We start from the raw sequence: 24,892 nt of genomic DNA on the forward strand, positions 1-24,892 counted from the left end.
CATTAAAATTTCTATGAAACTATAGATTTGATGGGTTGCAAATCATGACCTTTTGACATTATTTCAAGAACCTGAAGCCAACATGTTTGTACTTCAGTTATATAACTACAGTATTTTAAAGCTATTTTAATGAACATGTCTATGGAGATGATGACAAATGAGCAAGACTTTTGGTGATTTGTTGAGCTTGAGAAGGCACATCAAGCTAAGTGCTGGTGATTAAAAGTTACCTGTGCCACTGACACATGAAAAGGCATCCATGCTGGCAACATGTAAGAGACTGTTGGTATACTCTGTGGAGTGGTTGGCATTAGGAAGGGTATCCAAGCCATAGAAACCAGGCCAAAATAGACCGGAGCATGGTTCACCTTTTCGGTTCCCCAGTTCTAGTCAAACCGTCCAACTCATGCTAGCATGGAAAATGGACGCTAAATGATGATAATTTGGTGAAATATTTATTAGATCATGAACTTGGGATTAAAATTTTCCCCTAAATGATGTAAAATTTAATTAAAAATGAACCACCCTCATCTCAATAACAGGAACTCCTTAATTAGGGGAAAATACACCAAAGTGCTTAGAAGTACATATGGAAAGAACAATTCTCGTTCTTTTGCTAGTTTATAAACTATAACTTAGCAAATGTTCTACAGGTGAGTAAGCTTTTTTGGTCACAACATTCTTTGTCATCAGAGCAATTTTCAGTTTTGGATTCCGAGAAAATTCATTGATATAAAGGGTGTGTTAAGACACAATGATAGGAAAAGATTGAACTATGACTAATAAATGCATCATACACAAAAATAACACTAATAATTCTGTAACGGAACTGGAACCGACATAATGCGTCACCTATAATACAGTGAATAATAGCATAAAATGAACTTAATATATTTTCGTAATATATAAATAAATAGTAAAATAATTTTTTTTTATTTAAAATTTTTCCAAAATAAAAATAGGTGAAATAATTTAACGAAACTGATTAAAAGAAATAATTTTTTAGTGTTGCGGAAAGAGCCGAAGATGACGTCAATGTCGAAGTGAAGGAAGTGGTGGTGGTGCTAGTTGTTAGTCTATCAACAGCCACAGAGCTGTGACGTCATGGTGAATATGGCGCTAGTTGTTGTTACATGTGATCCTAAGAGATCCGAATTTAATTCTGGGGTCTATTGTACATGGTGGCTGATTTCGAAAGGTGAGTGGAAATCTAGTTTTTGTAAATATTTATACTTTCTTTTCTGTGTACACTAAAGCACACACTTCTCGGCATAATTATATTCTACGAACCTACTCATGGCTACTGTTCTATGTATGTATGTATGTATGTATATATATATATATATAGTGTTTGTGGAGAGATATGTGCACATGTTTGTGTGTGTGTATATATATATATATATATATATATATAAATATATGTGTGTGTATATGTATCTGTATATATGTAGTTTAACGTTTACAAAATGTATATACTGCTGGTTGCAAGTTAGTAAAACGTAAATCTCTCTCTCCCACACACACACACACACACACACACACACATATATATATATATATATATATATATATATATACACACACACATACATATATATATATATACACACACACACATACATATATATATATATATATATATAAATATATATATGGCTGCATCGCAATGTTTTTCTGTGTATCTTCCTCTATGTTTATTGTAAATAGCAAGAGTTATTGCGTATCTTCTCTGCATTGCTCTTCTCCGTGTCAAACTCTAGTATCACACTTGCCTATGTTGTTGCTGTCCTGGTTTGTTTTGCTCAACCATCGACAAGGTTAACTCGAGAAACTGTTTACTTTGTAAATGAAAAATCACTTGGATACTCATTAATATCCCCGGGTCCTTTAAAATTTTGTCTTTCTGTCACACACGATGAATATAACATTGGTTGATTTTCGGTTCTCCCGAAAATATATATATATATAAAAAAAAAAAGTATTTGTTCTGAAATTAGTGATCAGTAACTAACAGAACCTCAAGGTAAATGCATAATTTAATTTGCTATTTTTGTATCGCCCTCGATCCCATAGTTTGTTACTTAACACACACACACAAAAAAACAAGGCATGTATACATACACATGTTTGAAACATTAATTACAGCGTTAAATACACACTGTATATGTATGTATATATATATATATATATATATATGTATGTGTGTGGATGTATTTATATAAATGATAAATCGTGTTAAAGTGTCGTATTGTATATCAATGCTTGTACTTCGCAACATACAAACTAAACACAATTCCCACATTTATTTATATATTTATGCTTAAAAGCGATTACAATTATTGAAATAAGTTATCAATTTAGCTGTGACTTTTCGGATTCTTTAATGTTTGTATTATTATTATTATTATTATATCTTATAAAAACGTGGTAAAAGAGTAAATTTTATTTTGTAAATTTTCATCTATATAAAACTTTTTATCTCAGAGGGGCACTGATCTAATTTTCGAGTTTATATCTTAATGAAGCATTCTTGTACAGCTATACTACAATGGTACATAAGTTTTTTGTTAACTTTAATTTTTATACACATTTATAGAATGTTCTATTCATTCGGACATTTATATTCCATTAGTAGGTATTTAACGCGCGTAATTAATTTTCAAAATACAAGTTATAAATTATATAGGTTTGGGTGTAAAAATTATTTGCGTAAGATAAAAAATTAAACTGAAACTAATAATTTAAGTGATATCTCAAAATAGGAAAGTTAAACATGACTTAGCAAATTAATTCCTTTACCTTGTTACAGTATAAGAATTCACACACACACTCAAAAACATACACACACACACACACACGGCAGTGACTAGTGATTTAAACAAACTTTTGATTTTGAACTTTTCAACTTCGACCTCTTTTCCGTATTCGCCTCGATCATTTTAAAATCTTGGTTCTCCGTAACTTTTTAATTCTTTCTCGAAAGTTTTTGACGGGCCGGTCTTCATCAATCCAATTTGTTACAATAAGGGTATAACTCCGTTGGAACTACATCGCTGTCACTTAGCAACTCGTTGATTCAATCTAAGAACTTTTCTTTGTTACATGGGCTTTTATTTTATGAACAATTGAAGGAATCTATATCAGCGCTTAGCTTGCTAGAAACCGCAGCCATATCGTCTTCAATTTACAGCCTCCCGCCTTGAAGACGGGAAGGACATAATAGATATGAATGTATCCCTAGACATCATTAAAAAGTGGCCTTATCTGGGGCGCCTTCGAGCAAGGTTGATGGATTGGGGGTTAAAACCAGCGACAAATTCTTTACTAAATAACATAACGTCTTCAGTGCAGAGGGTTATTAAAGGAGGGTAACTAACAACTGAAAGGAAGTTCGAATCAATGTTCTAGAATCTTACTGATTTGTATTAACTGATGGCCATGTGATAGATAACATTTTAAACATCAATTTTAATGTAGTCTTTACATCAAAATAGGTTCACAATATGATTTGTTTAGTTTTAAGGAGACTTTTTGATCGACAGTATTCCAGCTATGACCAAGTCATTAATAGGTTTGTAGGATTATGGTACGCTGTTTTTTTTTTTGTAAGACGAATGCGATACTAGGGAGATTTGGCTACTACTTTTAGCTGATCGAGCGATCGCGTAGATAGAAGCTTCTACAAGTTGATTTCTTTCTCGATACTGTTAATATGGGACAGTATCGTGGTTAGCGAAACCTCATCTTGCCATCATTTGGAGCAGATCTTGACCATTCCTTATTTTATTGATAGTGTATTTAGAACTACCCTTTGTGTTTTTAACACATTAGGGTTTGATCTGAAGGACATTTAGCTTATATTTCCAGCATGTCCAGCGACCGCGTAGAGGCCCCCTCGTTTATGTAAGATAAATTTACAAAGTATACTCAAAAATAGAGCAACAAAATGACTTATTCTGAAAGACCGCCCTGACTCACATGTGAAGAAGGATCCTACGCTATCCAACGAGGGAAGATTTATCTCTCAAGTATTTAATTCCACAGAAACTTAAAACTAATTCTGAGTACATATTAGTTCATTAAGAGGTTAACTGGAAATGTCTTCCTTAATAAATAATTGTTTTTTAAACAAGCATAATAATGATTTATATAAACACGAGACCACACACATATATATATTTGGGTGCCGGTGTAGTATGTGATCTACATTCAAAATTTTGTTAAATCATAAAAGATTTTGGGGTTTATATACCAAACCAACCGGAAGTCGAGTAAATAAATAGATAAATTTTAAATGTAGATAAAAAAAAGTTGGTGTAGATCACAAACTATACCATTTGAACTAATGTAGATCACAAGCTATACCAGAAACATATAGATCACATACTACACCGGCACCTGTATTTGTTTATATAGGCGTCGGAAATTAGTGTAGTGTAGTGTGTCTCAAGACAAATGTAGCGAATTGACTAGACACGAAAATAAAAACCGATTCATTGAAAGCTTTATTTTTAATAGACACACACAAAGCCTATATTGTATGAAACGATGGTATTGTTATTTGAATCAACCACAACATATTTCCGACTGCATGTCGGAGTGTGCAGTACAATCCTTACTTTGTCAATTCTCTGACGTCCCTCATTTGTTTTAACACAAATTTCAAACAGTCTCAATGTTCCTGCATGCACTTATGCTACCCATCAGTTTTTTTTTTATATTTTTAACGATTAAAGCGGAAAGCCTGAGCAGGGTTCACGGCACCATAATATTAATAACTTTTAGCAAGGTCTCTATTTGAAACGTCGAAATTTATATCTCGTGGCCCATGGTCGTATCTTGTTTTACCAATATTATAAAGAACTAAGGCAGCGAACTGCCACAGGCGTTAGCACACCGGGCGAAATGCTTAGCGCTATTTCGTCTGTCTTTACGTTCTGAGTTCAAATTCCGCCGAGGTCGACTTCACCATTCATCCTTTCGGGCTCGGTAAATTAAGTACCAGTTGCATACTGGGGTCGATCTAATCGACTGGCCCCCATCCCCCAAAAATTTCAGGCCTTGTGCCTAGAATAGAAAAGAATATTATAAAGAACTGGTTATCTGGCAGAATCGTTAGCACGCCGGGCAAAATGCCTAGCGGTATTTCGTCTGTCTTTACGTTCCGAGTTCAAATTACGCCGAGGTCGATTTTGCCTTTCATCCCATTCGTGGTCGATAAAACAAAATAGTTGAACACGGAGACCAATGTAATCGACTTTCCCCACTCCTCCGGAATTACTGGCCATGTGCCAAAAATTGAAACCAATATTATAAAGACCATTGTTTTCGTCACTTTCACTACCACTAACAAGAATAGCAATTACAATTATATATTGTATTCGTATCTGCTTTGATTTGTGAGATATGTTTAATATATGCCTTTCTCTGAGTAATTCTTTGTTTGTTTGTTTTTTTATTCTTCATTTTACAAATAATCGTTCTGCTAACTTACCAAATTTTTATATATTTCTTCGTTCTTAACCAAACAACCAACCACCCTACCAACCAAGCAGTCGATCGCCAGTAAACAATGTCAGAAATCAATAACAACATCACACAACCGCCTGTTGGTCTCATCAATGAGAAGAACGACAATAGCAGCCTTGGCGGCGGCGGCGTGTCGGCAGCGACAGCTAGCACTATCATTGGTAACTCTACAACTGCAACTGAAACAGTTGCAACCACTACAACAATTACCACTACCACTACTATTACTTCTACCACGAACAACAACAACAACACCAACAACAACACTAACTCTAACACCAACAGCAACACTAGTAATAGCAACAACCACAGTACCATAGAAAATATACAGAATGATTTCAGCAGCAACTCCGATCTTGGATTACACAATGCTTTCGAACTGTTGGAGCTCGACTCTAAAACCTGGTAAATATCTTAACATTGTTCTCCTGTTTTCCTTCCTTTCCTTTTTTCTTTTTAAAAAAAATTCTTTTATTTATTTATTTTATTGATAATTTCAATTGTAATTGTTAGTAATCCTAAAACTGGCATTGTTCTGATCAATAATCGCAACACTGTAAACTACCGATGACTAATAAATACACTCCTTTTTTTTTTTACCACCAGTCATGCTATAATACATGCAGTTGACTCCTACACCCAACGTTTGATCTAGCGTAACTGAACATTTCAATCAGTTAGATTCCCATTACAAAAACTGATTTGCTCTTTTAATTGTTTCAGTCATTTGACTGCGGCCATGCTGAAGCACTGCCTGTAGTCGAGCAAATCGACCCCGGGACTTATTCTTTGTAAGCCCAGTACTTATTCTATCGGTCTCTTTTGCCGAACTGCTAAGTGACGGGGACATAAACACACCAGCATCGGTTGTCAAGCAATGCTAGGGAGACAAACATATACACACACATACACATATACGACAGGCTTCTTTCAGTTTCCGTCTACCAAATCCACTCACAAGGCTTTGGTCGGCCAGAGGCTATAGCAGAAGACACTTGCCCAAGATGCCACGCAGTGGGACTGAACCCGGAACCATGTGGTTGGTTAGCAAGCTACTTACCACACAGCCACTCCTGCGCCTATTTATAAAAGACAAATACCCTTGAGAATATTGATATAAGCCTTACGATTCCTTGATTAGATATTAGAGGCAATTAGTTTTTAAGTCTTTATATTTTTTTACTTGTACCGGTGACTGGACTCCGACCATGCTGGGGCATCACATTGAAGAATTTTTAGTCGAATGAATTACTTCCAGTACTTATTTTTTGTTACTACTTGGTACTGTTCTGTGTCTGTCCCTTTTTACCGGACAGTTAAGTTACGGAGACATAAATAAGTCAACAGTGGTTGGGGACAAACATAGACACACACACACCACGACTTCTTTCTATCAAATCCACTCATAAAGCTTTCTTCAACGCTGGCCTGTGGTTGTTGCCATTGGGTGGAACTGAACCCGCAACCATGTGGTTGGGAAGCAAACTTCTTACCAACATAGCCATGCCTGCGCCTAGTATTTAGGTTCGAAAACTGATTTTTCAAATTTAGATCTAATTAACGGTTAAAAAATTATTTTTTGTTTTTTCTATAGAGGACTGGTAAGAATAGATTTTTTTAGATCGATAATCTAAACCTTGTTGAATGCGAAGAATTTTGAAATTGTTTAATCTAAGGGAGATAAATGTTACGTTTTAAATTCAGTCGTGAAACAATGGGATCCGTGGAAACGGATGATGATGCGTCGTACACAAAAATGGAATAAATTTTTGCCGCGAGGAAGAAGACAACCCTAATGTTTCAGATAGGGCCATTTACCGGGTAGTTCTATCCATAACGTTAGACTTCTTACGATAAAGTCCCAGATAAGTATCCTCAAGTTCACTTAAGAAACCGAAAGAATATGGAAGGGACATAACTGTTTGCAATGAATCAGCAGCTGTCATTAAGGCATTGTTTACTACGGGAATAGTTCAATAGTTGTTCAACACACGGAATAATATAATCTTAGTTTTATACCCTTAAAATAATGAAATAAAAATGCATAATGGTTACAGCTAGAATGACTTTGATCATCGGTCTGTCTGGTCTCAGTGTCGACCACAGGCAGTGAGTTTCAAAATTCTTTCCTCTTTAATCGTAAACAAAAACAGAATTGTAAAGTAATGCAACGATATAACGAACACTAGAATAACAAAAGTTAAAATCTCAAAATGCAACAAGAACGAGGCTCTGTTTAATTTGCCTTAAATTTTGACTGTTTTTCTTACTACTTCTCATGTAACATTGCAAAATCAACGAGCATCTCCACATCTTCTAAGACATATATGTAAGTACATACGATTGATTAAGGTGTCAAAGAGTCAAGGTATGGACTGCTGTTGTAACATATAGATACTATATTTGATAACTATAAGACAACTTTTTGTGAACTGAGGTTGTTTTTGTATACCTATACACACACACATATATACATCAATATTTAACGTGCGTTTTCCATGCTGGCATGGGTTGGACGGTTTGACAGGATCTGGCTAGGTTAGGGACCACACTGGGTTCCATAGTCTGGTTTGGTTTCTACGACTGGATGCCCTTCCTAATGCCAACCACTTTACAGTGTACAGGGTACTTTTTACGTGACACTAGCACCCAAGCCATTGCTTTTAACATGACACCTCAGTTTTAGGATCTCGATTCTGTTGTAGTAGGCTGGTCTTCTTGAGTACAATAACGTGCCAATATCTCAGTCATCTGTCATCTCATTAGTAAGGTCCAGTGTTTTGAGATCGCCCTTCAATACCTTGTTCCATGTCTTCCTGGGTCTTCCGCTTCGGCAACTTCCCTATAATTTAAGTGTGTATATATAAATGTATATTTATGCACACATACATGTGTATACATCATTGTTGTTTAACATACGTTTTCCATGTTAGTATGGGTTTGACAGGAGCTGAGCAACTAAAGAGCTGAAGGCCCTCAGCTAACCTGGTTTCACTGGAGGCATTTCTATGACATGCTGATTAAGTGGGGACCCTATTAGGAGCTACTGGGAATAATAGTAGCTAAGAGGTGGTTCTGCATTCTTCAAAACCCTTTAACTCTTTAACTAGGGTCTCCCAGTACCTGATGCAGTTCAAAATCATACCTAGGATACATTATACTATATTTATTTATTTATTGCCCACGGGGGGGGGGTAAAGATAGAGGGACAGACAAAGGGATTAAGTTGATAACATCGACCCCAGTGCTTAACTGGTACTTATTTAATCGACCTCAAAAGTATGAAAGGCAAAGTTGACCTCAGCGGAATAACTTTTTATTTTAATATAATATATTGTTTAACATCTAAGTGTGTTAAGAGTTGTTTCTTGTTAGAAACACGATGCTGACAAGGTTCTCTGGTTCCATCTCTTTTTCTCCAATCATTTCAGTTTTAAATGTTGACTGGGGCAATGCGTTGTTGATTGGCCCTTGATCAAGCAGGCTTATGACTAAAGGCATGCCAATTGTGATCATTCCATCGTCTTTTAGGTATTGTGTATCTATGACGACATCATCCAGCATCTTTTTCAAGACAGTGGAGTATGATTTGAGAGATAATTGTCTACATTTTCTATGAGGGTGATTCCCTTGTGTACTGTTTATTAGAAGTACCCCTATAACCCTGCCTTGTGTACTGTTTATTAGAAGTACCCCTATAGCTCTGCCTTGTATACTGTTCATTAGAAGTACTCCTATAGCTCTGCCTTGTATACTGTTTATAAGAAGTACTCCTATAGCTCTGTCTTGTATACTGTTTATTAGAAGTACCCCTATAGCTCTGCCTTGTATACTGTTTATTAGAAGTACTCCTATAGCTCTGCTTTGTATACTGTTTATTAGAAGTACCCCTATAGCCCTGACTGACCAATGTTTGTAAGTGAATTTGGTAGATGGAAACTGTGGAAGTCCGTTGTGTGTGTGTGTGTTTGTACCTGTGTTTGTTCCACCCCTCTGCTTCAAGACTGGTGTTAGTTTATTTATGTCTCTTTAACTTACTGTGGTAAAAATGACTGATAGAATAAGCACCAGGCTTTAAGAATAAGTGTTGGGGTTGATCTGTTTGACTAAAACTCTTTAAGGCAGTACTCTAGCATGGCCACAAGCCAATGATTGAAATAAGTAAAAGATACCCGACATAAAAGAAAAAACAAAAAAAAATTAAGGTTTTAATTCCTGACCACATGATCAATAGTCCATTTAATTCTACTGTATTCTACAATTCCTTCCAAGGCAGTGAGCAGACAGAAACATTAGCGCGATGGGCAAAATGCTTAGCGGTATTTTGTCTGTCTTTACATTCTGAGTTCAAATTCCGCCTAGGTTGACTTTGCCTTTCATCCTTTCGGAGTCGATAAATTAAGTACCAATTGTGTACTGGGGTTGATCTAATCGACTGGCCCCCTCCCCAAAAATTTCAGGCCTTGTGTCTTGAGTAGAAAAGAATTATTAATATTCCTTGTTGTGTAAGATGGCAATATAGCAGAATTGTTAGCTCATCAGGCAGAATGCTTAGTTCAAATTCCACTGAGCTACCATGTTCTTTTTTGATTGTCTCTTTGCGTTAGTGAGACTTTGCGTTACTTGTTTGTTTTCTCAGGCAGCATTAATGTTAAGTGATATGTACAAGTGCCCATTTGGTGACACATAAAAGTGCCTCTGTGGAATCACGTGAACGTGCCCATGCAATTCCACATAAAAGTGCCTGTGCAGTGCCATGTAAAAGTGCCCATGCGGTGCCACGTAAATGCCCTGGTACGGTGCCACGTAAAAGCCCCCGTGTGGTGCCACATAAAACCCCTCGTGTGGTGCCACATAAAAGCCCCTGTGCGGTGCCACGTAAAAGCCCCCATGCAGTGCCACGTAAATGCCCTGGTACGGTGCCACGTAAAAGCCCCCGTGTGGTGCCACATAAACGCCCCCGTGTGGTGCCACATAAAAGCCCTGGTACGGTTCCACGATAAAGCCCCCATGCGGTGCTACGTAAAAGCCTCTGTGCCGTGCCACGTAAAAGCCCCTGTGCCGTGTTACGTAAAAGTGCCTGTGCAGTGCTACGTAAAGGTGCCCCTACAGTGCCACATAAAAGCACCGAGCACATTCTGTAAAATGGTTGGTGTTAAGAAGGGCATCCAGCCATAGAAACCATACCAAATCAGACTGGAGCCTCGTGCAGCCCCCTGGCTTGCCAGCATGACCAACAGATGTTAAATTATGGATTTATCTGGTGATTAAGTTCTAGAAATAAGGGAGCTGGAAAGAACAACTAGTGACTGTGTTTTGGACTACAATAGCCTTATAATAATGTATTAGCTGATGTTAAAGTGGTTACCAAGTATTTACAACAGAATCTCTGGCCATGCTGAATTGTGTCTCTCAGCTCATTTTTGCTTAAATTATGCAAATTATCTTGACCACAAATGTGTTCTACTCATTTTGTATGAGTCTAAGACCCTTGGCTGCTGGAGATGAGGTTGGACAATTGCCATGTTTACAATGCTCATTTAGCTAGAAACATGTCTCCTTGGCTCTCATCTCCAGACAATAAACCTATCCCTTTCCTTAATGACATGTCAGTTTTGGTGGAAACTTGATTCTGGAGATTATCTCCCCTTCTCATAGAGCTGTTCTTAATTATCATTTGTTAATTATGACATGTCTCCAGAGGCAGAAGCAATTTTGATAAACTAATATTTATGTTGTATGGTATTTGATATTCCTGTATTTGTACATCTTGGCATTAGGAAGGGCATCCAGCTGTAGAAAACTAGCCAGCATGGAAGGCAGATATTAAATGATGATGACTGATCTAATATTGATTTCTTTCTTATACACAAAGCTTCAGATTTTGGGGAAGGGAACAGTTGCTTATATCAGTGCCAGTATTTGGTCGGTGCTGTATTTAATTGATTCTAGAAGGATGAAAGAGAAATTTGACTGCAGTGGGAATTTAGCTCAAAGCGTTAAAGGGTTGTAAATAAATATAGCAAGGCATTTTGTCAGACATTTTATTGATTCTCCCAAAACAACTTGTTCAGATGGTGTTTTTTTTTTTAAATATTACATTAGCATTTCATAAATAATACAATAGTGTTTATTGGTGTTGTAATAGACAATGTAGTGTTATTAGTAATGTTGTATAGCTTAGCTTGTACCACATTCCTGGCATTAGCATTTGCTAATTCTCTTTTTTTTCAGGTTTTCATTTGACAGTAATTAGCTCTTGTAGAATATAGAAAAACAATTTACCATATTTGATAGCATAAATGATGCACATGCATATTAGATGCATTCCATTTTCAACTATGTGTCATCATCATTATCATCATTGTTTAACATCTTCCTTCCATGCTGGCATGGGTTGGACGGTTTGACAGGAGCCAACTAGTCATCATACTTCTGTGTCTGTTTTGGCATGGTTTTTATGGCTGGATGTCTTTCCTAACACCAACCACCCCACAGAGTGGGCTGAGTACTTTTTATGTGATTGAAGAAAAAAGTTTTTAGTGCATTAAAGCTTGTAATATCCAAAGCAGTTTCATGTATAAGATCTGGGGTAATTTTTTTTTTGAGGCATTTTATATTTGCTTCAGTCATTTGACTGCAGCCATGCTGGAGCACTGCCTTTAGTCGAGCAAATCGACCCCAGCACTTATTTTTTGTAAGACTAGTACTTATTCTATCGGTCTCTTTTGCCGTACCGCTAGGTTACGGGTATTTAAACACACCAGTATTGGGTGTCAAGCGATGTTGGTGGGACAAACACAGACACACAAATATATATATATACATATATATGACAGGCTTCTTTCAGTTTCCGTCTACCAAATCCACTCACAAGGCTTTGGTCAGCCTGAGGCTATAGTAGAAGACACTTGCTCAAGGTACCATGCAGTGAGACTGAACCCAGAACCATGTGGTTGGTAAGCAAGCTACTTACCACACAGTCACTCCTGTCTTCAAATATAGTATAATGTTTTGTTGGGATTACCTGTGGATGTTAGAGGTTGGCACGGGCAAAGCGTATGTGCAGTAAGTTTCAAAAAGCCTGGGCAGATGGTTAGTAGTTGAACACTTAAACTGCAAGTGTTAAACTTCTATTCACGTTAGGGTTGAGATTGTTTGTGTCGGGATGTGAAGAAATTGCAAGTAGGGGTTGGCAGTTGCCATTCCTCAACCTATTTATAAGATGAGCTGGCAGAAACGGAAGCATGACGGGTGAAATGCTTAGCGGTATTTCATCTGTCTTTACGTTCTAAGTTCATTTTTCTCTGAGGTCGAATTTGCCTTTCATCCTTTTGGTGTCAATGAATTAAGTACCAGTTGCATACTGGGGTCGATCTAATTGACTAGCCCCCTCCTCAAAATTTGCAGGCCTTGTACCTAGAGTAAAAAAATTTTAAGATTACTTTATTTTAAAAAAAAGGTCAGATATAAGTCATAGGTGCAGAAGTGGCTGTGTGGTAAGTAGCTTGCTTACCAGCCACAAGGCTCTGGGTTCAGTCTCACTGGGTGGCACCTTAGGCAAGTGTCTTCTACTATAGCCTTGGGCTGACCAAAGCTTTGTGAGTGAATTTGGTAGATGGAAACTGAAAGAAGCCTGTCGTATATATATATGTGTGTGTGTCTGCGTTTGTCGCCCCACCGTCGCTTGACAACCAGTGTTGGTGTGTTTTCCTAGAATAAGTACTAGGCTTACAAAGAATAAGTCCTAGGGTTGATTTGTTTGACTAAAGGCAGTGCTCCAGCATGGCTGCAGTCAAATGATTGAAACAAGTAAAAGAATAGGTGAATTAAACATTGGTGATGCTTTGTCCCCTGCTGAAGCAGCAAAAAATTCTCTGAGGTATCGCAAGCTCCATCACAGTATCAGAAACCCTTCCATATCATCATTTGGTATCTTAGAGTCACAAGCATTTTGCCTCTTAGCTTTTATGCTTTGCTTGAATTAGTCTTTGCTTGCATAAAGGTTCCGGTTTCAGTTGTCATGCCTGTTACTTTTGTGCTTTTCTTCAGCGGAAGTGTCTGGTAACAGAAAGTATTCTTATATTTTAATACTAGTCATTTTATTCAGATGAACTTTGCAAGTGTTTCAATATCTTGTTGAAGTAGTGAGTGATAAAGACCATCACTCCTTACAGTATCAAGATGGTTGCAAGCTTTTGGTAGCAGTGAGGAAAACAAGAGCACAACTTTTTCTGCTAAGGAAGTTGACATTTCTCAACAAATTCACTATTTTCCCACAAATTACATTTGCCATATTTGAATCTAATTTCAACTGTTTGATCCCTCTGTTACTTAATGAAGATGTCCTGTGATGTTAACATTAGTTGCATTTAATCCCAGTGGATCCACCACCCAACCTACATTTCAGTGGGGTGGCTAGAGTGTGTGCCGCCCAGAGCAGTCCTTGAGTTTACTGCCCTCCACCCCATGCCCTCTATGCATAGAAGCTTATACACTGAACTCCAAAGTGATGCCCCTATAAATGTATCACCTGGGGTGGACACCTCTCCCAAACTACTCTAGCTATGCTACTATCTGGAATACTGATTTACCCTTTAGCATTTATTCTAAAATATTCTATCTGTTCTATGTTCAGCATCATCATCGTTTTTATCCCACTGCTTGACCCCTTAGGTTAGTGTCTTCTGCTACAGATACAGGTTAACCAAAGCTTTGTGAGTGGATTTGGTAGATGGAAACTGAAAGAAACCCATCACGTGTGTGTGTAGTTATGACTATCACCTTGTCTTGACATGATGTGAAGTTGTAAACGAGCGTCACCATGATAGTGTCATTTGTTTCCAACCTTTTATTAAAATGTTTTGTTGTGTTTGGGGAGAATCATTTTCTTTTTGTGCCTTATAATTTAACACACTCACCGGTAAAATTCCCACTTATTCCTTATTTTTATTTTCCTAAAATTTTCATTGCATCTTGCAACCTTTTCAATAGTCATGCTTCAACACATGAACTCACATAAAGAATCTTGCAATCCAAATCTAATATTAAAATGTTTGGTTTTGAAGAAATATTGGCTTTGTTGGAAACAGGTGAAGGTTGGCAACAGTAAGAGTATCTAGCTATAAAAAATCTGCCTCAACAAATTCCATATGAGCTGTGTGAGCATTAAAATGGGGGTGATGATGGATGATGATATACATTTACAGAATAAATAAGCATTTAATTAATGCATTGCTATCAGTCGAATTAGTGATTTTTAATTAGAAATAATTATGCAGTAATTTATAGTCAGATTCCCTTCTTGTTGTCAACCCTTGCCTGTTTTTCAAGTGATTTTTAAAATTCTATAGCTGGAAGTTGGGTATTAAAAGATGATGTTGACAATCATGTTAGGTTTCTTTGGGATAATGTAATGTTTTTAATAGTTTCATTATTGCCATACTGGAGTGAGTGCTAGTTTTTGTCTCAAGGTTGTAATAACATCATCATCGTTTAACATCTGCTTGCCATGCTGGCATAGGTTGGACGGCGAGCTGGCAGAAACGTTAGCATGCCGGGCAAAATGCTTAGCGGTATTTCGTCTGCCGTTACGTTGTGAGTTCAAATTCCGCCAAGGTCGACTTTGCCTTTCATCCTTTCGGGGTCGATAAATTAAGTACCAGTTACGCACTGGGGTCGATGTAATCGACTTAATACCTATGTCTGTCCTTGTTTGTCCTCTCTGTGTTTAGCCCCTTGTGGGTAATTAAGAAATAGGTTTGACTGAGGACTGGCAAGCTAGTAGGCTGCACCAGGCAAGGTTTCTACAGCTGGATGCCCTTCCTAATGCCAACCACTCTGTGAGTGTGGTGTGTGCTTTTTATGTGCCACAGACACGGGAGCCAGTCAGGGGGTACTGGCATTGACCACGTTTGGATTTTGCTTTTTTACATGTCACTGGCACGGGAGCCAGTCAGGGGTCACTGACATTGACCACGTTTGGATGGTGCTTTTTTACATGCCACTGACACAGGAATCAGTCAGGGCACTGGCATTGACCATGTTCAGATGGTGTTTCTTATGTACCACCAACATGGGAGCCAGTCAGGCGGGCCTGGCATTGACCACGTTTGGATGGTGCTTTTCCGTGCCATTGGCAGTATTTTCAAGTTGGATGTTTGAATTAGTTTAAAAAAATTTTTTTTTTTTACTTAGAACGTGAATCCATTATCATAGCATATAATGGGCTGGAGATGGGATGTTAGAGTATTGCGTGATGAAATTTAATGTTTTGAAATGTCCCATAGATGTATTATGTCAAGTGTCTTTGTTCACGTCTGGTTTGAAATAACTACACTGTACTTTTGTTTGGTTCATTCATTTGGCAACAACTGCAAACAAAACTGATTTAGCTCATGTAAAATAGTTCCCAGAAACTGTCTTTGTCTATTGTAATTGAAATTTTTTTTAAAGTTGCTATTAATATCATTAAGTGTATGTTTCACATCGTTGTCATCTTCATAGAAATCATGTTTCCAAACATGGACAGGGCATTCACACCTATTCTCTGCAAGATATAAATTCTGTGTTGTCTAAATGTTTTCCTTTCTGACCTAATACAGGTTTTTGCTTATCTTTACTGGAATTACTTTTTGATACCCAAGTTGGAAAATTCTACATAGTCACTTCATCTGCTTTTAATAGTAGCCACAAATCCCTCAAATACTTCTTATTCCATTTCCTTTTTTATCTTTTACTTGTTTCAGTCATTGAACTGTGGCCATGCTGGTGCACTGCCTAATCAACCCCAGTATTGGGCTGATACCTATTCTACTGGTCTCTTTTGCAGCACCACTTAGTTATGAGGATGTAAACAAACCCACAAATTGTCAAGCAATGCTGGGACACAAAAACACATACACACGTGCCCATGCACACATACACACACTATGGGCTTCTACATCTACCGATTCTTCTCACAAGTTATTGGCTGATCCAAAGCCATGGTAGATGACATTTTCTCAAGGTGCCATGCAGTGGGACTGAACCTGAAACCATGTGGTTACAAAGCAAGCTTCTTAGCCACACAGCCATGCCTACACCTAAAAAAGACATTAGATAATGTAGTCCTAGATATATTTTTGTCTTGAGTCTGTAGGCTTATGAGGTTGCAGTTTATTTTGTTTTCAAGGTTTTTAGGTTGAGAGTACAAAACCCGCCTCTGGATAGGATGCCAATCCATCACAGGGTTAAGCCCTGGCTATTACTCATTTTCAGCCGAGTGCAATATATCAAAGTGAAATGAAGTTCCTTGTTCAAGGCCACACAACATACTACTTGATCATGGAATCAAATCCACAGTCTAATGATCGTCAAATCCTAACCACTAAGCCACCTGCCTTCTTATCCTAGATCTGTGCACTATACTGACAAAAATTGACTGATGGACACAACTAAAATGCCATTGGCTACAGGTCAGTTCAATAAGAGCTGACTTCATCAGCCCAACATATTTCATATCGACATGCCCTAAACAGCTGGTTTTAACTCTTCAACATTTAAACTGGTAGAATATCTGACTCAAATATTCTATCTGTTTTATGTTAAACTGGCCAGATCTAGCCTCTCACAATGTCATTCTAGAATTAAGCAATCATATCAGAATCTCAAAGCTACAAGATGCATGATTAATCCAAAATGCTGTGATTAAATATCTGACTGTAGAAACCTTGCCTGATCAGATTGGAGCCTGGTGCTGTCCATTGGCTTGCCAAATCTCAGTCAAACCATCCAACCCATGCCAGCATGGAAAGCAGCCGTTAAATGATAATGATGATGATGATTTGATAGAGTACTCTGAATGCTAAAAGGTTAAACAGTGAAATTTAAGGAATATTTGGTTGCTTTTTGTAGCTAGTCAAGTGACTATAGAGACTAATTTGTTAGCATGTCTAGATTTGTTTGTGTTGGTATTTTACTCTTTTACTTGTTTCAGTCATGTGTCTGTGGCCATGCTGGAGCACCACATTTAGTCAAGCAAATCGGCCCCAGGACTTATTCTTTGTAAGCTTAGTACTTATTCTATCAGTCTCTTTTGCTGAACTGCCTAGTTACAGGCACACCAGCATCGGTTGTCAAGCGATGTTGGGGGGACAAACACAGACACACAAACACATATATATACACATATACGATGGGCTTCTTTCAGTTTCTGTCTACCAAATCCACTCAAGGCTTTGGTTGGCCCGAGGCTATTGTAGAAGACACTTGCCCAAGGTGCCACGCAGTGGGACTGAACCCGGAACCATGTGGTTCGTTAGCAAGCTACTTACCACACAGCCACTCTTATGTCTATTAATGATTTTAAATTTTGGCACAAGGCCAACAATTTTAAGGGGAGGGTTAAGGTGACTTATATCTATCCCCACAAGGATGAAAGGCAAAATCGGCCTCGGGGAAATTTGAACTCAGAACGTAAAGCCGGAAGAAATAGTGCTAAGCATTGTCAGGCGTGTTAATGATTTGCGATTTTTAAATATTATCGGTTCATAGATTTTCATGAATGTACAGTAAGATTTGGAGCCAGTAACACTTTCTTCGTATCACTTTATGCATATCTTTTGCACTTCAAATATTTTGGTGATAGTTGATGTATTTTTAAAAAACAATATTAATGGAGTTACTGTGTGCAGCTATGTATGTAAGGTGTATGTGTATCAATATGTGTGTATTGATATATATATTTGTGTATGCATGTAGACATGTTTATATGTGGCAGTGTGGTAGATTTTTTAATCTTTAACCAGAATTTTTGGGTTCAGTTCCACTGTATAGCAGCTTGGGTAAGTGTCTTCTTTTATAAGCCCTGTGCCAGCAAAATCCTTTTGAGTGGATTTCATAGATGGAAATTAACAGCAACCCATTGTGTGAGTTTATTTATATACACGCACACAGAGGGTGCATAAACTATCGTCTCAATTACACAAAAATGAAAATAACACTGACATCTTATTTTAACAGATATATTTACCAAAATTACATAAAAATATCTTGAAATACTAAAGAGTAAATTTATTCAATAAAATCGCCATTGGCTTTAACCATGGCCTCCAGACAACTTTGGAATCTCCTGCAACTCTTCTGGATGTTCTCTTCGCTTAAGTTGGTGAATGCTGCCATAATCCTTGCCATCAGTTTTGGTGTTACGAGGAATTTGTTGGTCTCTTGCTCAACTGTGCCCTACACATAATAATCAAGGGGGTTGCAGTCTGGGGTGTTAAATGACCAGATGTTATGGGTGATGTCACAGAAATTGTTTGACAGACATGACTGGCTTCTCCTACTTGTGTGGCATTGTGCAGTCCAGATGTAGGATCTTCCAGCAGCCACCCTGTTAACCCAGGGCAGCACTACCGCCTCCAAGTACTTGATGTAGGCCTCTGTGTTGAGTCTGAGGTTCTGTGTGAATATGAATGGTGGCATTTTATCACCATCATTAGTGATCACTCCGAACACAATAATGTTGACTGGATGTTTTATTTTTGTCACTCTTGGTACATGTCCTCAGATTGCACTGTCCTCAGATTGACACCTAAACACTCTGAAATATTTGTATTGGAACCTTCGGTGTGAATGCCAAGCAGTACAGCATGTTGTTTCCAAATTTCTAGCAGAGTGAATTGCGTCATGGTGTTGTTTTTCCTACAGATGGTGCCCAACTGACCCTACTATACTATGTAGTTGAGAAAACCAAAAGCAAACAATGCACATGTACGAAATTAAAGATATAAAATGGTGACAATTTACCCATTGCACCCTGTATATATTTGTGTGTGTGTGTGTAACATCTCTGAATGACTAATATATTTTCCATACTTGGGGGTTTTTATGAGAAAGAATTTTGTGAAGCATCAGACTTCAGCAGAATAAATATGGGTAGTTCAATCTTAGTTAAAGGTCTATAGCATTTGTCCATGTTATGTATAATTAACAACAGGTCAAAGATTTGTTTTCTCTCATTTTTAATCCATATAATCTCTGTTAATGCAAAGAATTCGCTCCACACTGAAGTGAATGCTAACGATGAAATAAATATTTGGTAACAACCCTCTGGTTCTTTTCGTTCAACATTGAAGTCCTCCCCACTCCTGTAGCTTTTGCTACATAACATGCAAACACAAACAACTTTTTGGCAGGATTTCAACTCTGAGCTATATATAAATCTGCTAAGCTTATTTTATCCTGTTAAAAAGTCTGCATCCATCCCCCATATTTTTTACTAATCTAACTTCCAGTTTGCTAGATTGGTGGATGTAGTTTTCTTAGTATCAACATTACACAAACATATCAATTTCTCTTTACATTAGTCTCTATGGTGTCAATTAGTATTTGTGCATGCGTGTGTGTGTGTATACCTCTTTACTCTTTTCTCTCTTTTACTTGTCATTTTACAGTCATTTGACTGTGGCCATGCTGGAGCACCACCTTTAGTCGAGCAAATTGACCCCAGGACTTATTCTTTGTAAGCCTAGTACTTATTCTATCAGTCTCTTTTGCTGAACTGCTAAGTTACAGGGACGTAAACACACCAGCATTGGTTGTCAAGCGATGTTGGGGGGACAAACAGACACACAAACACACATATATACATATACATGATAAAAGAATTTTGTGAAGCATCAGACTTCAGCAGAATAAATATGGGTAGTTCAATCTTAGTTAAAGGTCTATAGCATTTGTCCATGTTATGTATAATTAACAACAGGTCAAAGATTTGTTTTCTCTCATTTTTAATCCATATAATCTCTGTTAATGCAAAGAATTCGCTCCACACTGAAGTGAATGCTAACGATGAAATAAATATTTGGTAACAACCCTCTGGTTCTTTTCGTTCAACATTGAAGTCCTCCCCACTCCTGTAGCTTTTGCTACATAACATGCAAACACAAACAACTTTTTGGCAGGATTTCAACTCTGAGCTATATATAAATCTGCTAAGCTTATTTTATCCTGTTATATGGGCTTCTTTCAGTTTCCGTCTACCAAATCCACTCACAAGGCTTTGGTTGAGCCAAGGCTATAGTAGAAGACACGCAGTGGGACTGAACCCGGAACCATGTGGTTGGTAAGCAAGCTACTTACCACACAACCATTCCTGTGCCTCTACATAATTTGTAACTTGTTTGTCAAAATTTTCAATATTACTTGAAAATAAGAAATGTGGCCATTGATCACATAATTCTGAGTTCAGATTTTGTAAAAGATGTTATGTTTTCATTCATTATAACACACTGATCTCTTATTATAAAAGGCAGATTTTATCTGCCTCCCTTTGTCTCTTATAGAAATCTACAATATAGGATTTCTTCAATTACAATTTACCTAGCATTTTTAAGAGTAGAATGCATCGGGTCGTGCCAGGTCCAGTTTTTAAAATTTCAACCCCAATTAAGCAAAATTTAGAGAAAACTTACATTGTGGTGTGTGAGTCAAGTGCTTTTCTTAGTGTGGGCTATAGCACACGCACACACACACCACACACACACACACACACAAAAAGGGAGCGATCTGATTCACTCACGCTATCATTCTAATTTCTACGACTTTCTCTTTGCAAGTTTGCAACGATTAAAGTGAAACTATTTCGATAAAACGAGAGAAGTGTACCTTAAACCACTACTAAAAAAAAAAAAAACACAGCAAACAGAAACAAATAAATACATAACGATTTATTCCTCACACAATTTCTTCAATTAGAGTTTACCCATGATTTTTCAAAGTACTTCCATTGGGTCATGCCAAACAAAATTTCTTTCAATTTTACCCCCAATTAAGACAAAATTCGAGAAAACTCAATATTTTAACATTTCACTCCGAAAGCATTGATGTACATGTGTGCGTGCGTGAGTGTGTGTGTGTCATTCCTCACACACGCATACACATACATATATGACAGTGACAAACACAAACGTTTCAAACAACTACATACAAACACGTGTGTGTTTGTTATTAGTAAAAAAGGCGCCAAAACACAACTCACTTCTCATTCCAACACATTTGCAAAGACACACGGATGGTCGAATTGCTATAACAATACAGAAAAGGTAAATTGATTTTTATTTTACTTTCTGTCGTTAAATTTTGGTAGTATTAATTGGCGAGCCGAGCTTGCAGTATGAAAGTGTTTATGTATAAACAGACGATACTTATATATAGTTATTAATAAATGTATGCATCCGTTTAAAAGAAAAACCAAAAAATATTTTATTCTTTATAAATGTTGTGTTCAAAATAACATTTTCTTTTAAGAATGTGTATATAACAAAGTATGTGTATATAACTACGTGGCTTATATCTTTATATATAAAAGTGAAGTTGTGTGTCTGTCTCCTACGATTTAGATTCCTAACTACTCCCACATTTTGCGGTGCAGTGTAACCAAAACCGGGTATCTTATAGTCGTGATTCATATCGAGCCCTTCTGGGTATTAGCGTGCGTCTACGATGAGTCTACGATTTAAAAAAAATTTACCATCATATTTTTCCATTTTAATGCATTTTTTTCGCTATTATATAAGGGAAGTAACTCTCTAAAAAATATCTATGATGTGTCAACGATTTCAAAAAAAAATTTACCATAATTTTTTTCCCATTTTTAATGCATTTTTTTGCTATTTTTTGGCTATAACTCTCTAAAAATGCTTATATAGTTATTTCCCTTACAAACCCGAGCAACACCGGGCGATACTGCTAGTGGTTAATTAACTGACAGATATGTTCTAGCTGCAGGCATGGCTGTGTGGTTGAGACAAGATACAAGCTTACATTGTACATTCACTGGAATTTACTCCCACACACAACCACTTGCCCCCTTCATTTCCTCTTCACCACATACCTTACCACCCAATAATTTTCAACTTGCTAGTATTCACCTTCATACCTTTTGTCCTCCAAGCCATCTTTTAACACCAAAATATTCCAGTATTCCTCCATTGTAAGACACCTGTTTCCGTCCCACTTGTCATATTTTAACCTTTCACCACCTGGCATGAAGCCACTCCACTTAATACTATCACTTCTTCATTTTAGAGGTTTTGTGTTGTGAGTTACTTGGTGACTTTACTAATGTCGTTACCACATATAAAGCATCACTATACTCTGTAAAGTGGTTGGTGTTGGGAAGGGCATCCAGCCATAGAAACCATACCAAAGCAGACACTGGAACTTGGCACAATCCTCTGGCTTGTTGGCTCCTGTCAAACTGTCCAATCCCAACCAGAATGGAAAACAGATGTTAGATAGTGATGATGATAATGATGTATTATCTAAAATTAAAAAAAAAAGGTTATTTTTATATTGTTACTATAGTTACAGTGCTGATCCCTTCTTGAGATTTTATAACTACTTACTTTGCTTGTTGTAAATCAGTGACTGATGGCCACAATATATTGCTGGCTGGAGCAGGCCCTGGCTACCTATAGCAATCAGGTACTTGTGACTGGAGATGAGCCAACCAGCTCAAAACTGAGTAAGTCTCGTGATCCTGTTGTCTGCTAGAGGATGGTAGCCTAAAAAAAAAAACATGGTACAAGACTTCTGATGAAGGTACAAGACTTAAGGGCTCAAAACTTTTCATACACCCTTCGTATATGTAATGTACTGGGTGGCAGCGCTGCATCGATATCCAGCTGGTGGAAGATTTGCCTGGGGTTAAACTAGTGGTAACATGAAGCAGCCTCTTCAGTGTAGCAATTAACTTTATTTATTTTTTATATACAGGGTGATTAAAAAGTCTCCATACATAGGAAAAATTTATCTTTTTATAAGATCCCTTGATCTGACCCCTCTTGATTTCTATCTTTGGGGGCATTTGAAAGGTATGCTGTATCGCGAAAAGACAAAAAGCATAAATCATTTGAAGGAACGCATCACCAACTCAATTTGTACAAGTATCACCAGATGTGCTATTATGAGTTCACAATGAGTGGGGTAAATGTATTGCAATGTGTATTCAAAACAATGGTAACCATACAGAGCCTGTTAAATAAAAAAGAAACTGTTCTTATAAACTGTTTCTTATAAAAAGATAAATTGTTCCTATGTATGGTGACTTTTGAATCACCCTATAGTTTATTTTGTTCTCAACAAACTTTTTTTTTTCTTTTTCTAGGAAACAGACTGAAGAAAAATCCTGTGATCGACTTCGGTCTCCAGCCCAATGTCAGCAAGAAGGAAACAAACTTAATTCTGACATTCTCACCAGGAATTCTATTGCAACGAGACCTAACGTAAGCTCTACAGAACTGATGACTGGATGTATATCTTCACTTCAGAAGCTGAAGCTTATTTGTCCGGAATGCCAAAAGGCAGAATGTTGCAAAGTATATTTGAGAAAGAAACTGTCCTCCTCCATGCTGGATAAATTTAACTTGGCCCGGTCCTTATCCAGTTGTAGAGGCGTCATAAAAGAGGCTCGGTTTCGACCTCATCCCTCTGACAGTTCCGAAAGGAGTGTATTGCGTGCTTCACGTTTAAAGTTTCTTTCACAGTTCAATGCAAATAAACGTGCTAAGCATGGTGTGTGTAAAAACAAATCTTCAAAACTAGAAGTCGGTGCAGTATTTGGCCGTTGCTCTGAGAGATCATCTACCAATTTTGCATCTTTGGCTCAAAACACCCCTGAAACTTTCAAAATTCCTGTCTTGACGAACGATACCACAGCCCCTCAGTTTTTAGCTTATCAGCACAACTTATCGCGTGAAATGCTTCCTTGTCCCTCTATGAACAGCCAATCTCCATTTGAAATGCGACTGTCGTCTCTGGCAGTAAATTCCATTTCTCCCCTTTCTATAGAAAAGACTTGTTCTTTACAAGCCAGACTTGATGATATGAGTGTCAATGAACTTGCTTGTTACTTTGAAGAATTTGTTCATATCCCTAAAAAAATGAGTGAAATGGCTGAAATGATGTACAGGTAACAATGAGGACGATGAGATGACATGAATATCATCCTCATTATTATTATTATTACTAATTATTATTATTTTTATTATTATTCATTATTATTTTTCTGTTATTTTCTTAAAAAAAATCTGAAATGTTTTATTAAAATTATAAATAAAAGGTTATTTAATTGTTCCCATTGAGTTATAATCATTTCAGTTTTATTTTTTCCTTATTTTGATTTGGGTTTGATGTATCTTTCTGTGATGTAGATTCTTTACATGCATCTTGAACCTGTGCCACCTCCTCTGAGAGGCCTAATATTTTCAGTTTCCAGTTTGACTTAACTCCATATAACTTAATGCTTCATAGGTGCATAGGGCAAGGATCTGTGCTATGCACCCATGCACTTTTCCATGCTTCCATGCTTTAAGATGGG

General features: G+C 37.3%; 1 protein-coding gene and 1 long non-coding RNA gene across 3 annotated transcripts in view; one reads left to right on the forward strand and one right to left on the reverse strand.

Moving 5' to 3' along the window:
- LOC118764489 overlaps positions 1–3,350 on the reverse strand; it is a 7,837-nt gene extending 4,487 nt beyond the window's left edge. Inside the window, exon 1 of the long non-coding RNA XR_005000295.1 lies at positions 2,885–3,350. This is a non-coding gene — a long non-coding RNA (uncharacterized LOC118764489). The remainder of the gene's footprint in view (positions 1–2,884) is intronic.
- On the forward strand, positions 1,040–24,666 carry LOC115215207 (dual specificity protein kinase splB). 2 transcript variants are annotated; one of them, XM_029784415.2, is made up of 3 exons: positions 1,040–1,198; positions 5,556–5,934; positions 23,681–24,666. In XM_029784415.2, exons 2-3 carry the CDS (start codon positions 5,573–5,575, stop codon positions 24,486–24,488), a joined length of 1,170 nt encoding a protein of 389 aa, XP_029640275.1. In that variant the 5' UTR covers positions 1,040–1,198; positions 5,556–5,572; the 3' UTR covers positions 24,489–24,666. The 2 variants fall into 2 exon arrangements, with proteins under 2 accessions (XP_029640275.1, XP_036361136.1); XM_036505243.1 differs by lacking the exon at positions 1,040–1,198 and adding an exon at positions 1,672–2,023.
- Positions 24,667–24,892: the final 226 nt, after the last annotated feature.

The sequence above is a fragment of the Octopus sinensis genome, linkage group LG8 (assembly GCF_006345805.1).
Source record: "Octopus sinensis linkage group LG8, ASM634580v1, whole genome shotgun sequence".
NCBI classification, from domain to species: Eukaryota; Metazoa; Mollusca; class Cephalopoda; order Octopoda; family Octopodidae; genus Octopus; species Octopus sinensis.

Bases quoted from the DNA above. Each gene is read 5' to 3' on its own strand.
- LOC115215207 (XM_029784415.2), top strand. From the start codon at position 5,573: ATGTCAGAAATCAATAACAACATCACACAACCGCCTGTTGGTCTCATC. The intron at 5,935-23,680 runs GTAAATATCTTA...TTCTTTTTCTAG, and splicing joins GAGCTCGACTCTAAAACCTG to GAAACAGACTGAAGAAAAAT.